General features: G+C 38.5%; 2 protein-coding genes across 7 annotated transcripts in view; both read right to left on the reverse strand.

The window, feature by feature from the left end:
* clcn3 (chloride channel 3) overlaps nucleotides 1-13424 on the reverse strand; it is a 47021-nt gene extending 33597 nt beyond the window's left edge. For 2 of the 6 annotated variants that reach the window (XM_072459118.1, XM_072459119.1), the window contains exons 1-2: nucleotides 13325-13423; nucleotides 7281-7510 (exon numbers count right to left, since the gene is read on the reverse strand). In XM_072459118.1, coding sequence (XP_072315219.1) covers nucleotides 7281-7488 — 208 coding nt within the window. In that variant the 5' untranslated portion in view covers nucleotides 7489-7510; nucleotides 13325-13423. Of the gene's footprint in view, nucleotides 1-2198; nucleotides 2445-7280; nucleotides 7511-13324 lie in introns of those variants that run through there. The other 4 variants (XM_072459116.1, XM_072459115.1, XM_072459120.1 and 1 more) reach the window with 4 other exon arrangements.
* An 831-nt stretch (nucleotides 13425-14255) lies between these two features.
* Nucleotides 14256-16862, reverse strand: nit1 (nitrilase 1). Its single transcript, XM_072458946.1, has 6 exons — nucleotides 16673-16862; nucleotides 16239-16472; nucleotides 15691-15794; nucleotides 15469-15605; nucleotides 14993-15118; nucleotides 14256-14528 (listed from the first exon to the last, which is right to left on the reverse strand). Exons 1-6 carry the CDS (start codon nucleotides 16750-16752, stop codon nucleotides 14262-14264), a joined length of 948 nt encoding a protein of 315 aa, XP_072315047.1. The 5' UTR covers nucleotides 16753-16862; the 3' UTR covers nucleotides 14256-14261.
* Between the last annotated feature and the right edge of the window lie 70 nt (nucleotides 16863-16932).

Genomic DNA, 16932 nt, shown 5'->3' on the forward strand with positions numbered 1-16932 from the left:
GATGGGTATGGGTGTAAACTTGTACAAAATAATACTTGTTGCTGTTAATAATAATAATAATAATAATAATTACAGTTAACAGCCATTAACTTGAGTAATAATATAACCAAGACTAGGATTAAAAAAGCTACATATTTTCAGTGTGAAGATGTACATTGTTTCGAGCCGATTTTACAAAATACACAAAAATATATATTTTCTAGCTTCAAAAATAAATTTTAACTATTTGTATTGTATTTGTATGTATTGTATTTATGTAGGCTTATGCTATTATACCCAAAGTTCATTGAAAATTATGCAATTAATGAAAAGAGGTAAACTTAAATTTTGATTCCAGCATAGCAATAATATATGCTAATTCACTATAACGTAGGGGTATAATCTTTTTGGGATGGTGTTCCCATCGATGTATGTAAAAATTAAAGTGACAGATGTAAGTTATGTGTGTGTTTGTTGATAAAATTAAAAACATACTGTACGTGGGTGCTTTTTCCAAGTCGCTTGCTTTGTGTTTCTGTGGTGCATGGGAAAGACCAAAGAACAGCTTACAGGGAAACGGTGGAACAAGAGTCTATTTAATTTAGTTAATGGCAAAGTTATCATGAACTTGGATCAACTTTGAGGCATTTAATGTCTGGGCTATTGACTCTCTGGCATTTCATGAGCAAATTTAACCGTCTCTTTATTTTGCAGTGGTTATTAGCGTATACATTTGCTTGCCACACGGCCGCCACGGTTTGTATGAGGCTTGAAAGGCAAGACAGATGTTGAAGTGCTACCTGTTTTGTATGTTTTGAAGATGCAATTCCTTCTTATACAAATGGCGTATTGCATAAGTCAAGCAAATACATCAAGTATATTTTTAGACTAATTGCAAAAGAAAAAAAATAATTGAAACTCCCCGAAATCTACTATAAACTAGAAAAGCACTACACTAAACCACACATATGCCCCAAATAAGGGGCACTAGGACCTTTGAGTGTAACTAACATCTTTGCACGAGTTATAGGGACTTATTTACACAGTATTACCAAGATGCTATAGTTTTATATAATCAATGATACTTTTTTAAGAATTGTGAAATACGTGTGACTGATATGACTAGAAGCTGGCGAGTATAAAACAAACCGGAACATACACACGCAAAACCGCCGCACAACATCAAAGAGAGTCTGATACAAATCCACTCAAAACCTTAATGCATCGTGCTGTTCTAAGCCTGCTCTACAAACCGCTGCTTTACTGGACAATGACTGTTTTGTCTGTGTGTTTTCATATCAGCTCATGCAGCCCAGACAAGTCCATTACTGTCCCTCTTTTCCCAAAACAAGTATAATGTTTCTGGTACTACTCTCCATTTGTTATTACTACAACAATAACTTTGTTTCTCGTCTTTTTAATTTTCTCTTAACAGGTTGCTAAAGTTAATCATCTGCCTCAGAGTGTGTAGCAGTTCAGTAATAATTTAGCATATTGGTTGCAATTAAACGTTCACCGGCGTCTTCGGGTTGGTTTTGTAACTACAGCGCGGAATAAATGCCGCTGATATGACTAAAGCAAGAATTGATATGATCAGTGTCCTTTTCCCCGACTTATTTCTGCCAAGACAGTTTCTAAACTTGTCCCGAAGCCTAAATACCGTGTGACAAAGGGAAGTAGATTTTTCAATGTATTTAACTCATTCTTGACTCATAAAAACGCTTTTACAACGCTATTATTCACATTTACGCGCATTTTCTGATCACTAACATAGCTTTAAAACGGATTTTACAGACAAAGTGAAGCAGATCTCATCTTAAAAGTTTGCCATAGATAAAATATTTTCCAGTTAGATGAGGACGGTCAATGAAATGGTATATTTTTTGTACCAAAATTCTACTTTTACAATACACTTTCTGGGAAGGAAAATATGTATTAATTTATGACAAAACTTGAGCTTTAATGTTATCAAAACAAACGTTGGGATTGCTATTCTGTCAAGTGAAATGAGGTCCATGCAAGAATTTGAAATACAGGTTAAAAGACAGATATGCCTTTCCGTACCAGAAAAAAACAAAACGGTTTTCTAAGCTTGGGACCGTCACAAAGAGTTCATAGCTTTCTTGAGACCCCTTGTGGTTGCATTAGTCACTACAACATTGAACAAATCGACCAATACATAAATGAATACAAAAAACGCATACAAAACTTGATTTTACCTTTTGGGGTTGCTCTTGTTGTTAGGCAACAGTGAAATCAGCCATGTCCCCCCCACTCTTAGGTCCAAAATTGTACCTCGAAAAGCAACATAATCCCAAAATTTTCAACGTGTAAAGTTTCCAAGCCGATCTACTTCAGTTCAAAGGCATTTCTCAAATACTTTTACTGCTTAGGACGAACAGAGCCAGATCTTTTAGCCGTCCACGCCTCCATGTCGCGCTGTAGCGAGCCAAGCCGGTGGTGAACTCTGGCAGAAGTGGAAGCCCCGACAAGCTGGTTTTGTGATCCCGCCTCCAAGTCAAACCGGACACAAATAGCCCCGAGACACAGGCAAGGAACAGGACAGCAGCGCAAAGGAAGACCACTAATCCCAACATTTCCTGAGTCACTCCTGCAACTGTTGGAGGTGGAGCCAAGTTATCCTTTACTCTGACCGGTGACAATAGTGGGCAGGGCCGTGAGTAACATTCCCATTCATTTTTTACATTAGGGTTAAAGGAGGAGAGTTAAAGGAGGAGTTAAAGGAGGAGAGTTTAAAGGAGGAGGGATATCGACAACATGTAGTATTCTTTGTCGAAAAAGTTGGACAATGTTTTTTTTTAAAGTCCAGATGTGAGAATTACGCCAAAAGGGTTTGTATCATATCAAATACCTTATTTTCCGGACTATAAATCGCACCGGACTATAAGTAGCACCAGCCCAAAAATGCATAATAGAGAACAAAAAAACTTTTTTAAGTCGCACTGGAGTATGAAATGCGGTTGCAAGTGTGAAAATAACAAATAATATCACATATAAGTCTATATAAGTATATAAGTATAAATATAAGTATAAGTCGCACCCCGGCCAAAACTATGACTTATAGTCCGGAAGATATGGTAATGACAATATTCAACAATAGCCTATACACTTTTCCATATGTCCTGCATCTCTAGTTTAATGGCATGACAGAGACTAACACATTTATAGTCAATAACAAAGTTTGATTATTTTACAAACTTGTAGCCTTTTTCAAGCTTTCAACTAACAGTTTAAAACCTCTGCACATTGTTGAGCGCCATAAGAAACAATAAGGCTTTCTAAAACGTGTATACCTTTACCATGCAGCCAAATACTGGTACTTATAATGTTACGTGCATGCAGTTCTTTGACTAACCAATATCATCAACCACCACAAACATAGTCGATTAAGTAGTAGCAAGAAATGACTGGCTCTTCTAAAATCAAACAAGACAAACAAAGTATGATAGATGGTGTCCTTGTGAAAAGCAAGATCCAAATAAATCAATAATTCCCAGAGTAAAGTAATGATTTGGTCTGGTCACGATGTATTTGTCAGTTCATAAGAGCTTGATGATCTGATCTACAACGACACGTGCGTGATTCATTGGATGCTCTCATCTCACTGCTCGATCACATTTTACTGAAAGGTGGCGACGCTCTTGAGAACATTTATAACCCGCAGACCTTCAACTGTGAGAACGGGCACGTGACAACACCAGACTTACTGAAAATTAAAGAGTGAAATGCCAGTGCTCACATTTGCCATAGGTAATAAGTTATATTATTTCACTTGAATGAGCAGATTAAAATGCAGCAAATCCCAAAAAAAAAGAAAAGAAATATGTCATATTGTTTGACCTGATTGATCAGATTAAAAAGATACAAATAAAAACAAAAATTAATAATAATTAAAATAGCTTTTGGGTCCATATTTTGAGGTGTGACTGCATTTGTGCACATCCAACACGACACGCCGCTTTCAATTGATTACAAACCGAAAATTCAGTCCATTAGCGTTTATTTAAATCGGTATTTGCAAGGTCCACTGTCACTGGGATTGTGTTCAGTGACGAGAAAAGAGGGGATAGTCTGTGTATGAGCAGTTGTAATCGCTTTATATCTTGAGCAATACAAATCGCTGATGCTTTCCCCCACACGTAGCAAACACCAGAAGAGAGCAGATCCAGCCGTTTTGACTCGTGTTGTTGCAGCTGTGAGCCCCAAACTGAGAAGTGAAATGAGGCAACAATAAAATACTCAGCAGATTTCGCCCCCCGACAAGGAAGAACAAACAGGAAGGAGAAGATTCTGTTGCAGAGGAGGATGAGGGTGAATGGAAACAGCTGTGGGCAATACTAATGAGACACAAGAATACGGCTTTATTCGATACTTAAAATAATAATGGACCTTTTACAGTAGGGGTATCGATACGGAACAAAAGTTACATAAATAGGATAAATTGGACCTTTTCTGACTAGTTTTACATTGATGGTTTTACAGTATAATCAGTATCTGAATTAGAATAAGATAACATGGTAATACTGAAGAAACTGAAGTTGTTATTTTGTGTTTAAAATGGCTTTCTATTGTATAAAAAGGATCTTTAGCTTAACAGCGTTTCTTTAACTGTATCTTAACAGTGGAAAGGAGCAACAAGTTCTGCTGCTCCAAACTATTATTTTCAGCACAAGAGCTTGGAAATTGTAATTCAAACAAACGTTATCACCATGACACGTTTGACAATACGACATCAGAGATGAAGCCTGCGTAAATTCACCTGGAAGACCTAACTTAAATCGGCGTCGGCCACCATGGAAGGACCCGTCTCCCCAGCGCCATCATCGCACTCAAGCGGCGTCCGCCTGTCCGTCTGTGAGAGTCAGATCCCTCACTTCACCATGGACTCTTCCAGGTTTCTGCGCTTATCCCAAAGAGGTTATGCATGATATGTTTTTCCCGGCCAAGAAGGAAGGGGTAAGGACAGGGGACGTCTGCATCATGGCCCCCGCACCTGCTCCTCATCCCCAATCAACGCTCTCAAGTGACTCCACCCCGCTCCAATCAGCGCCCAGGCGGTCGCATTTAAGCCCTCAGGCAGATGGCTCGACCACTCAAACCGTACTGCAACCCACTGCATCCCCTTCTCCTCCTCTGCATTCCCCTCATCCTCTACCTTCTCTCCACATCTACCACCACCAGTCTCCAGGCTCCGGGGGGAGACATCTAATTCAATTAGATTATGGAGTGCCCATGATCACTGTCTTCCACCGGGGTCTGAGCGCCAAATAACCTCTGTAAGAAAGCTTGCTAATCATTCTCTTCTGAGTCTCTCCAGGGTGAATTACTGTTACATCCTCACTTAGTTTTTTGGATGTACCGTTAGTGAAAATTGTGTGAACGTCTTTGCAACTCTTCAAAATATCAAAGTAAATATAATAATATACGCCACAACAAATACCGTATTTTCCTGACTATAAGTCGCAAACAGCCAAAAGATGCATAATAGAGAAAAAAACACATAGTCGCACTGTTGTATGAAATGCGGTTGCAAGTGTGAAAATAACAAATAATATCACATATAAGTATATAAGTATAAATATAAGTATAAGTCGCACCCCGGCCAAAACTATGAAAAAAGCCCATGTTCTATGATGACTTTTGTACCTTAAGTACATTCAAAGTAAATGGTTGGATTGAAGTTGTATTTTTAATCATTATATTTAATTGTGCATGTTTAACACTGAAATATTTACATTTTGTGGGACAACTAAAGGTTTTCTTATGTTAATTAGCGAAAAAGGATCTCTCAAGTCATCAAATCTATAAACAACAATGCTCTTTGGCCACAAGTTTCAAATGCATTTTACTGTCCAGCAGCGATCCAGGCGTGTTATTTATAGCCTTGCACGATGACGCAATGAAGTTGAAAATGCCACGTGGTTTCTATTTGTCTGTCATTACGCACTTTTCATTTCACAGATGTAACGAAGCAAACGAATGATTCACGTCCAAATGTGTTCAACAGATTCTAACAAAACGTATTGAAAGTAGGAACAGGTCTAAATATGTCTAAAGGTAAATAACAGATGATTAATGTTGATGATTGATGATTATTTGCCATGTCAACAGCATTGTAGCTAAACGTTGAATGAACTTCCATGACTACCGCATGTTGACGCAGACGTTTAACAATGCGGCCTTGTGCGTGGCTATTTCTGACCCAGAACATGAGGGAATTAGTATTTGATAAATGGGTGTACTTTGTTATTTACCGGGTCAAATAACTTCTTTGTACAACATTTACCGTAATTCACCCACAACAATACGACAATGAAACCTTCTACCATGAGATAAAGTGGTGTTTTGGGTAAATTTAGGACTACATTTGTTAGTTATTAGTTGAAGGCCGCGGAGCTTTTGTGAACGGACGAGGAGGAGGAGACTAATGACGCAAATGTTCAAGCCATGTTCAAAAGTCATTCATAATCCGACTAATACACCACTTAAAAACGGCATGGGCTGTACAACAATATTAGCTTTTTAGCCGAGCGAATCTACGACGGTCGGAGTGGTATGTGGCTATTTACAACGGAAGCATCGTCAGACTGGAACGCACAGTCGCAATGTCTACGGGTTTATGTCTCCAGGTGATGGAAATTAACTTCTCCTGCATGTGCAAAAAGCTAATGTTGTTATGTTAGTTTAAATGTCTTTAGAAGTATTAGCAGTACCATATTTTCAGCACTATAAGGCATTGAATGGTCTATTTTCGATCATTTTTCATATATAAGGTGCACCGGACTATAAGGTGCATTAAGCGAAACAAAACGTGTAACACACAAAAAGTAAGCACAACCAGAATTGATCCATGTATAAAGCGCACAGGATTATGAGGCGCTCTGTCGTTTGTGAGAAAATGAAAGGCTTTTAAGTGCGCCTTATAGTGCGGAAAATACGGTAGTAAGTAGATTCATGAATAGCGTTCTGTATGTAATGTTCTGGGTGTATTATGAGAAAACTGCGATGAGAAACTGCAATACAGTGGCTGTCTATGTTGATCGTTTTAATTTCTAGAAGATCGTTAAGTTTAACTGTAGTGAAAGCGGTTTTGACGCCGCACACATAGAATAAAAGTATAAAAAGTATGATTCTGGTCAGAGTGCTCATTTCAAACACGTCCAGGAGCATGCAAATTTGAGAAAAGACATGTTAACCTTTGAGTAGCAGGATATTTTGTTGTGTACTGGTACATTCAAGAACTGAAAATCATTACATTGCGATGTGATAGTGGCACCTACTCAAGTGGCAGTTATCTCCCCGTTTGACCACTTCTCTCATCTGACCTGGAGAGGAAGCGTCCCCGTCCAGCAGGTTGTCGTCCTCGGTGGTGTGGAAGTCCATGATGCCGCTGGCCCCATCCAGCAGCTCCTCGTCGCTGCTGGCGCTGGCGATGCTGTTGTAGCTGTTCCTGCAGTAGCCTCTGTGGTACAACTGCTCCGACTCCATTTAGCAGTGAACCAGAGCAACCCTGACGAGACAAGGCAGGATGTTAGAGGGTCGGGAGGGACGAGGAAACACTTCATAACTTACAGACGTGTTAAAGGGTCTGACTGAACTTTAGAATGGGATAGAAAAGGAAAATAGACAGTAGAGGCTACAACTAACCACTATTTTAGAAGTCAACTAGTCAAATTATGTTTTCTTTAAATACAATTTTAACAAGAGTTGAACTATGGTGACTGAAATATTTTAGACTGAATATTTACAAATAAAGTGTATTAATGACGAAAACCTGAGCATATTTAGTACTTTTTGACATTTTGATTTAATAACAAAATAAAATAAATAAATAAACAAATAAATAAATACAGACATACGTACATACATACATATTTTAATAGTCAACTAGTCACAATTCTATATAGTATATATAGAATAGTATATGTATATAGTTTGGAACAAAGGGTCCATAATGCACAAACGTGAATGAATTGCATTTTCTAAATTACTGCATCATGATTAGGGTCTTTTTTTCAGGCAGGAGGTCTGCCGCCCGTCTCCATGGAGATGTTATTGCTTCTCCTGGAATGTTCCAGGAGAAGCAATAAGCATGTGATGACATTAAACACATCTAGTATCTGCACTTTTTATTATAGGTGTTTTATTGCTAAAAAAATACCCTGAAAAACATGCATTCTTGCTTTGAGCAGATGCGCCTCTCCACAGAATTGACACGTAACTTGGCCCTGATCAAAAGTTACATATGGCCCCTTTAATCATATACAGTTTTGAATAAAGTGTCCATATTTTATGCACAAAAGTTTACTGGCATTTGAAATATGACTGTATTGTGGTGAAGACTTTGTATCTACAACACTTTTGGTGTATTTAATGACAATATATCATTTATACAGAGACTATTGAGGCACCAGCGATCCATATTTCAACATTTTTATTTTATTGATACTATATACTGAAGTATAATTTGTATTTTAAAAAATAAATCATGTTGTTTTTAAACTATGGAGGTAGAAATTAGACAGTGGGGGCCACCATAGTCTCCTCCTCCATTAATGCGAAACACTGCAATATATTTTATTAATGACACTGTTACACTTTATTACATGCATTTATATAGCTAGCTTAACATATCCCCCTGTGCGTCACGACCTTTGACAATAATAATTTCCACTCAAAACATGTTCATTTCTGAGGCTTGTGTGGCAGCCAATGGCTTTCCCTCAATCCCAAGTTCAACATTTTGTTTTGACTGGAAAATCACGACTCCTTTTTCATTACGCGCACCAAAACCATTACAGCACGCCGCTCGGCCTCTCTGTGTATTTATAGACGGGGAGATTAAAACGATAACGCCGAGGATATTAACACAGGATCACCCAGAGCGACGCTAAAGTCGATCAGAGCACGCCGCTTATGGGTGGACGAGGGAACTGCACAGTCATAAAAGACGACACGTGACCATGGAGATTGGAGATAACTTTAAGATATTTGTAGGCCGTGCAGATCGGATAAGTCATGCGGTCGCAGAGCAAAAGTGGAAAGTTGGCTTTGCTAAATTATGATGTTTAATGATGGCGCTGTGAAATTTCATTCAATCCTCTCGGAAAATGATGGCCAGGTATTAAATGGTGAAGGAAAAGCTGTCAAATAGCTGAACGAAAGGCTCATGAAAACAGTTTAAGTAAAAAACACAAGAAAGAGATAATATATAGAGAGATAATATATACCGTATTTTCTGGACTATAAGTCGCACCAGACAAAAAATGCATATATGTAACATAAACATATAAAAGTTGCACTGGAGTATGAAATGCGGTTGCAAGTGTGAAAATAACAAATAATATCACATATAAGTCTCTCCGGAGCATAAGTATAAAAGTATATGATGCACCCCGGCCAAAACTATGAAAAAATGTGCGACTTTTAGTCCAGAAAATACGGTATATGTATAACTGTTTTTTTTTTCCTTTTCAAATCAGGCTTCAAGGGTTCAGGCTTTCTTACATTTGAATTTATTAAAGTTTGGGCATGAAGAGAAAACAGCATTCTCACCACATTTGTCTCGTTTCTCTAGTGGTCTATAATCCCACAAAAAAATAATGGCATTTCTGTGGCGTAAGAACATCAACAAATCGATTTCTGGGTGTTGTTTTGGCGCTGACAGTTTGGCCGGCCACAGACACCGGCCTCGTGCCAACAGTGAAAAATGGCTAATCCACGCTGGCATCAAAGCTTTACAAAGAGGAAAGAGAAACGGCTTCAGTGCAAAACAATCGCACTTATTCACCGGCTTTTCCTGTATGATGTATATCAAATCAGCTGCATCCGGAAATTCAATTCAGCGAGAGAGAAACGGTCCAATGGTCCGTGGGAAATTGACTTAAATGTTCTTTATTGCAGTTTGCAGATCAACAACAAGCCAGTTAAACCATTAATCAGATACAGATATACGCGCATAAACACAAACGCACTACGTTTAGTCGATTAATCGGTCGATGGTGTTTTAGTCGACACATTTTTTTTTACTAGTAATGATTTTATTTAGATTAAAAGGAGACAGTCTCAAAAAGGAGAAGATACGGAGTGAGTTGCACAAGATTTTTGACTAAATCATGAGTTTAATCTGACTAAAAGGACCAAACCACGTCTATTTCAGGACAAAACCCACTTATCACAATATAATCATAGTGCTTTTTTCGCGTAACATTAACTTTAAACATCATTTAATATCTGATTTCAACAAAAACTGGTCCCATACTGTACTTTGGGAATGATAAACTATGACAAACGTACAGTAAACACACTTTAGACAATAATGGTTTGAGCTAGTCACTATTAAACAATGAGTGTTTGAAGGAGTTAAACAATGTCATGGAATTTGAGGCCGTAATTTCAGATTGTTTTCTTCTTACATTTATAGAACTATAACGCAATACAGAATGAAACGGCAGAGCAACTATCGCTGTTGATTTGATTGTATAAACCGTCACATATTGAGCCGTTCCTCGTTGAAACGCGATAAGCTGTAATTGTGTAACTTTGGCTTTGTGTTTTCAGCTCTGTCAAAACAGTGATTAGCCGTCTCAAGGACGTGAAGAAGCAGCAGTAGATTTAGAGTTCATTTTACCTCAAGGACGTGGGTGGGCAGAGGAGCTGTGGGCAGAGATAAAAGTGTGACCAACGGCTAAAGTAAATCTGTTTTGATGTCGCATGCGGCAAGGTTAGAGCTGATCTGAAAGGCTGGTCACTACGGAGGAGTTGTCATGGTCTTCACCAGATAAAAATATACAATAAATACAAAAGAAATGCATTTTGGGAGGAATTTGTCATTTTTCTTATTTTTATTTCGAAATTGTACATATAGTGCAGTAGGATAGTTGTGATTTAGCCCCACATCAAATCACTTAAATTGATGAAATGATGGATTATATAGTGTATAAACTAGTACTTAGTTATTTTTAGCTGTGTAACATCAGTTTATTTTATCACTGGTCACTATGGAGGAGTTGCTCGGGGCGACTGTTGCCAGGTTGTGAGTCAGCGTCTGGAGCAGAGACGGACAACCGTCCATCACAGAGCGATGTGCGCTCAATCTATGGATTTATACATGTGAAATAAACAGCACCAACAACAACAGAAGCTACAGCCACGAGCTGCAACCAGGAAGATAAAAGCATCTTCAGTAAAGCAGCACTTCACGTCTGCATAATCACATCTCTATGGATGATGTGACCATAATCTGATCATGATCCGATCCCTGTGACGATGCTATTATTGTGAAACTGGTTGTTTTATAACTCTAACAAACCAACATTTTAGTAATCAATTGAATTAGAGATAAATAACAGCCGTGATGATTTTGATTTAGGAGAAATTGTGCTCTGTTTGAAGAAATCCTAGTTTAAAAGTTTATTTTTGGATTTAAAAAAAAACAGTTACACATTTAAAACAAAAACACAACACTTTCTATGGAAGTGTTGCAGAAAATAAATGTGTAATTAAAAGTGCACTTCTAGACTAGTTTCTTGGAAAGTAGCAACAGCTCAACATTTGCCCTTCAAACACAGGATTGCCTGAAGTGTATGCTTTTTACACCCACATTGCCTACAACCGTCAGAATAAGTGCTTACATACACATGAAGTAGCAAACAAACTTGTGAAAAAGCAAATATTATTTCAGTTTTACAATAGTTTTATGATAGTGCCACTGCTCATAAACGTCTGATAGGATCGGGATCTGTGATTAAAACAAACACAAATCAATAAAAGATTGTCTTTGTGACTCAGTTCAACAGCATGTCCGGGTAACCACAAATCCAACATGGGACGCTTAGGGCTGAATACATATTAACTTGATTTATCTTTAACTAAAAAAAAAATTGGTCAAAGTAGGTTAGACAACTTCAGAAAAAGAAAATGACTGCTGCGGTCAATGTAAGACTAGGAAATGTTGGAATGCACAAAACACTGGTCAACAAGCAAACTTTAAAATGTATATATTCAACAACACTCTAAAATGCATATTCCTCAATAACTATTAATCATATTAAGGCAGCAAATATTGCAAAAATATCGACATTGCAGTATTGGCTGATGTTATATTTGATATTACAACAAAATAAATGTATCACAATTGTCGGACAAATAAAGGATATCTTATCTTATAATAACACCAAGGTTCTCCATTTGACAGAAATGTACTGTTTTTTATGCACATTTAGTTTCAATACAACTGTGTGTCAAAAGGTTAATTCAAATTTTGGAATACTATTGATATCACAGTTACTAACAGCCATATCACAATCTTTTAGTATGCATCCTTAAATGATATGCTAAAGCGCTGGTGAATTGACTTTTTTCATTTCATGGCCAGTTATTGGCAGTGGAATAGATAAGTTGAATTTTACATAATAATAAAGGTTTAACATGTAGTTAACGTTTATTTAACCTTTGTTTACCCAGGTGTAAAGTGTAAGAGTGTAAGATGACAATATGGAGCAATGAATACCAGGAAACCTTGCCTAGATCATATTACAATATAATTATACTGTGATGCACAAGCTCGCGTTCTCCAAACCCCTGTCACTATGAGGAGAAGTAAAAAGACAACAAAACAAAAAAAATCAAGGAAATAATATTATTGGTCAAGTTATTAACATATACAAACAGTACTCTCAAAGCAGCTTGGGGTGCAGGAACTTTAAAAAGGGTATTTTCCACTAAAACAAGTGCACAGAAGCTTTCCATTTCATACAGATCTTATAATTATTAGTATTATTATGATTATTGGGCACGATTCAAACGAGCCTCCCACTAATTTACAATGCTAATGAGTGATGACAACTGCATCCACAAGTCTCTCTCTCTCTCTGTGCATCCACTGGTTTGAAGTAGCCAAACATCTGGATGCACTAGCCTTACATTTTAAACACATTTTGATGCTTTTTGGGTGAAACCGCGTGGCAAAACGACACCCTTTGCGCAGCAGGCCGATGCCCACCGTCAAACCGCGGCAGATGACACAACATCGGCCGTGGTGGTGCCCCAAAAGTGAGCGTGATTTCGGAGGCCTTTTTGCAGAGTTAGCACCGCGGCTAACAAACTAGCACCTGTTCATCTGCCACGGGGCGGGACGTGGCTCAATTTATGCGCGTAACTTCGCCAAATTCGCCAGCGCAGAGACGAGGGTTGGACGCCCTTGGGATGTGTGTGTGGGGGGGAGGCAACGCGCGCGTCCCGAGTGACCGGTGCCACGGGGGAGAACACGGGCGGTCCACTGGCTAATTCACGACACACAAAAGCGCGCGCGCGTCTCGCTTACCTTCCCGAAGCCTCAGATCTGACGCGCGCACATCGACGCATCCTCCGCCGCCCGCTTCTGGGGCGTTCAGGCGCTCGGAGCAGACGTTCCCCTCATCCCGATGCTGCTGTGTGTCTTTTAGGTTTCATTCCCGTGTCGGTGACGTTCACTTCCTGTTTCCTTGCCCTCCTCCTCCTCCTCCTCCATCACCTCCTCCGTCCGCTGTGCTTTGTGGTAGTGAGAGATCAGAGGAGGATGGATCAATTATTCATCTGTAATAACACAATGTATTAAGGACAGGCAGGTCTGGCTCTGCAATCAAGGACTGGAAAGAATGTTAGTTTTTCCTTTTGCTCCTCTTTTAGGCTTTATTACACTCCCTTATTGCAATGTATATGGTCAGTTAAAGCCATAAAAAAGGAGGTGCTTTTTGTTTTATGTTCATGTTTGCCGTACACACAAATACATTCATACAAAAAAAATAAGAAAATAAAGGGTGATGATGACACTAGGGAATAATCATGAGCATTTATTGTGACATTGTTGTTAAAGGTTTGTCTTGGAACAGCTCAAAATGCTTCTTGTGTTAAAAAAAAAAAAGATAATAATAAAATAAAGGATTTCTTTCTGTTATTCACTCAATATTAACTTGAATGAATAACAGATACAACATTTAGTTATGAATAAGTTATAACTCAAGATACAATTTTATTTTTTGGATTTTTGTTACACAATCATCAAAACTATCATCACTTTCTTACTAGTTGATGCAGAAGATAATAACATTTCAAAAACTTTTGCTTTAATATAAAACGATTAAACAGCGCCATCTGCTGGAAAGTAAGAATGCATGTACTTAATCAACTGTTTGGATTTTGGAGCATCATTCAGCTCAACAATCTGTCTCAATCTATTGTAAATTAATACTATCCATCCGACTTTTGTGACTACATTGGCTCTACGTCTTCTCCAGACTGTGGTAGAAGTCAGTGTTCCTACGATGCTCTTGAACTGGCATGTTTCTCCTTGTGTTTCTAAGTTTCTCCAGATGTATTTCCACCATGATGAGTCCCGGCTGCTCCGCTCCACAGTCGCCCAGCACCTCTCCCCAAGGGTCCACGGCTAAAGCGTGACCGTACGACGAGCGCTTGTCGTGATGCGGGCCGACCTGAGCCGCTGCCAGCACAAAACACTGTGTCTCTATGGCCCGGGCACGTAGCAGGGTCTGAGGAGAACATGTGGTAATGCTATTGTTTAGTAAACGTTCAATTTAATTTTGACATTGACCTACGCAAGTCCTCGTTGTTGATATATATTTGGGGTTAAAATGCTATCTTTTATGACCATCAGCAGTTATAATACAGCATAAAACAAACAAAAACATTTCAAAAGATTAACTTCTTCAATTTTCAGAACTTTTGGGAAAGCAAAGTCTGTTTTTAAATGTGCTAGAAATAAACCTTGACCTTGACTGTTCTTTCCTTGGAACACTTTTGATCAATATTTGACAACGTTTAGCTATAAAAAATTCATCATAGTCCAACCTGCTTGAAAAACGGTTCATTTTACACATTTACAATATTGTAATACTCTAATTTATACATCTATTTTGCCGCCTGATATTGGCCTTAACTGGTGTCATAATGGCGTATTAATTGGTAGATAAATATTACAGATTTTTCCATTTACCTCCCAGTGAGCCGCTCCTGTTGCTACAGTGAAAGCAGATGGATAGGTCAGAATCTCTGCTCCCTGTCTTTGCAAAGCCAATGAGAGTTCGGGAAATCGCAGATCATAGCAGATGCCCAATCCAACCTGGATGTAAACATAATGGTTAATTAATAATATAATAATCATTATTCAGTTTTTTACTTGGTGGGGATAGTGCATGTTAATGAACATAATGATACACATGTTCAACAGGCTAGATTGTAGCTATGGGCTAATTTCCACACTCACAACGCTCTGAGTCATACACAGCGTACATGGGCACTGGAGGCAAGGTGGGTGAAGTGTCTTCCCAAGGACACAACAACAGTATGCACTCCAGCTCCCAGTCCAGTGGTCTCCCTTCCAAGTACTAACCTGGTTTGGTATGGCCTACTATGGTATGATATTTAAAGCATTTGTCTATTAATGGTGGATGAATTAACATTGCACTAGACCTTGCCAATGGGAGTTTGAACTGGTGCAATGAGTGAAGGTCCAGGAATGGTAGAAGCGCTTTCTTTGAGGGATACTCCTTTTTCTGGCAGCTCCACGTCAAACAAATGGGCTTTCCTGTAGATTGACACGATATCCCCTACAAAATAGACATGAATATTAATGCATACAAAAAAGCATGGTCTAACTTCACTATAGTATAATTATGGTAGCACAGGAATAACCTTTATCATTTATTATGATGTGACTGTTATAAATTCTCTTGTCAGTTTCCCAGTTTGGTCCTCTTTCATGAAACCCACCGAGCGATAGCCAAACCTCCAACTTCCTAAAACAAAGATCATGTCAGTAAAATACATGCATGTACATGTGTATGGTCAAGAAAAAAATAGAAAAGACGTTACTCTACAAAATATTTCTTGGTATCTAAAGCCGTTAGAAAATGTTGTTTGCCCTGGCCTTGATGGAACACTGCCAACTCCTAGATTGTTTGCAACTTTTAAATAAATACAGCTGTTTTTCTTTTAGGGAGGAAAGATTTCAAAGGTTGTCATCTGGACACAGTATATCATGGAACACTCCTAGACAAATGAGGGATTACCTTGACTTTATTGTGCCTCTTTAATACAACTTCTGCCTGGTATCAAAATATTAAAACACCTATGTTCAGAACTGCTTATTTTTGGTTTATTTTTTACAACGTTTTCATCTTTTATGCATAACTTGTTGCATAACTATTTGCTACAATCTTGCATACATCTGCATAATGTACCTGGCTATATCAGTGAATCTTGAAACTGTCTCTCCCTCGAGGCTCTCCGACAGTGACAACGTTTCCTCTCGACTTGATCCAATGTAGTCAAACCCCTCTGGCAGAAAGACCATGCTGGCCCCTTTCTGTTTGGCTTCCTCCACCAGGTTATTACAGACAGAAAGATTTGCCTCTTTATCCGGAGTGGCCGTCATCTGACAGACAGCAGCCACTGGAAGAGGAGAACTGGACATCCTGCAGTGAAAAAACAGTCAAGTGTTTACATAACCCATGCAAAAGAAATAATATTTAATGCAAATACAAATCTAACTACATCCTATGTGCCATTTAAGTTCAAACAATGCAGGATATTCTTGTGTTAAGTGCTCATCATGACTGAATCGTTATAAAAGAACATAATTGTTGACAGTGTAATAAACTTAAGCATATCTTACCTGTTTAGCAGCTGAGTCCTCCACACTGATGAAAGAAACAAATGACTTGAAGCAGTCAAAATACACCTGCTTCTGAACATTGAACCCAGCCGAAGTAGTTTGCGGTTAGTGCAATATTAACATGCTTGTCCAGTGTTTACTACTAAGCCTGCCTGCTTCTCTTGTTTCGTCTGCCTGTTAAAATGCAACGTCTCCACCTGCTGGACATGGTTTCTAAATACACACATATTACAATGCATTTGGTATCAAAATTGTCACAT

The sequence above is a fragment of the Eucyclogobius newberryi genome, unplaced genomic scaffold (genome assembly GCF_026437365.1).
Source record: "Eucyclogobius newberryi isolate DKJ021-1_F unplaced genomic scaffold, fEucNew1.0.hap1 SCAF_22, whole genome shotgun sequence".
Classification (NCBI taxonomy): domain Eukaryota; kingdom Metazoa; phylum Chordata; class Actinopteri; order Gobiiformes; family Gobiidae; genus Eucyclogobius; species Eucyclogobius newberryi.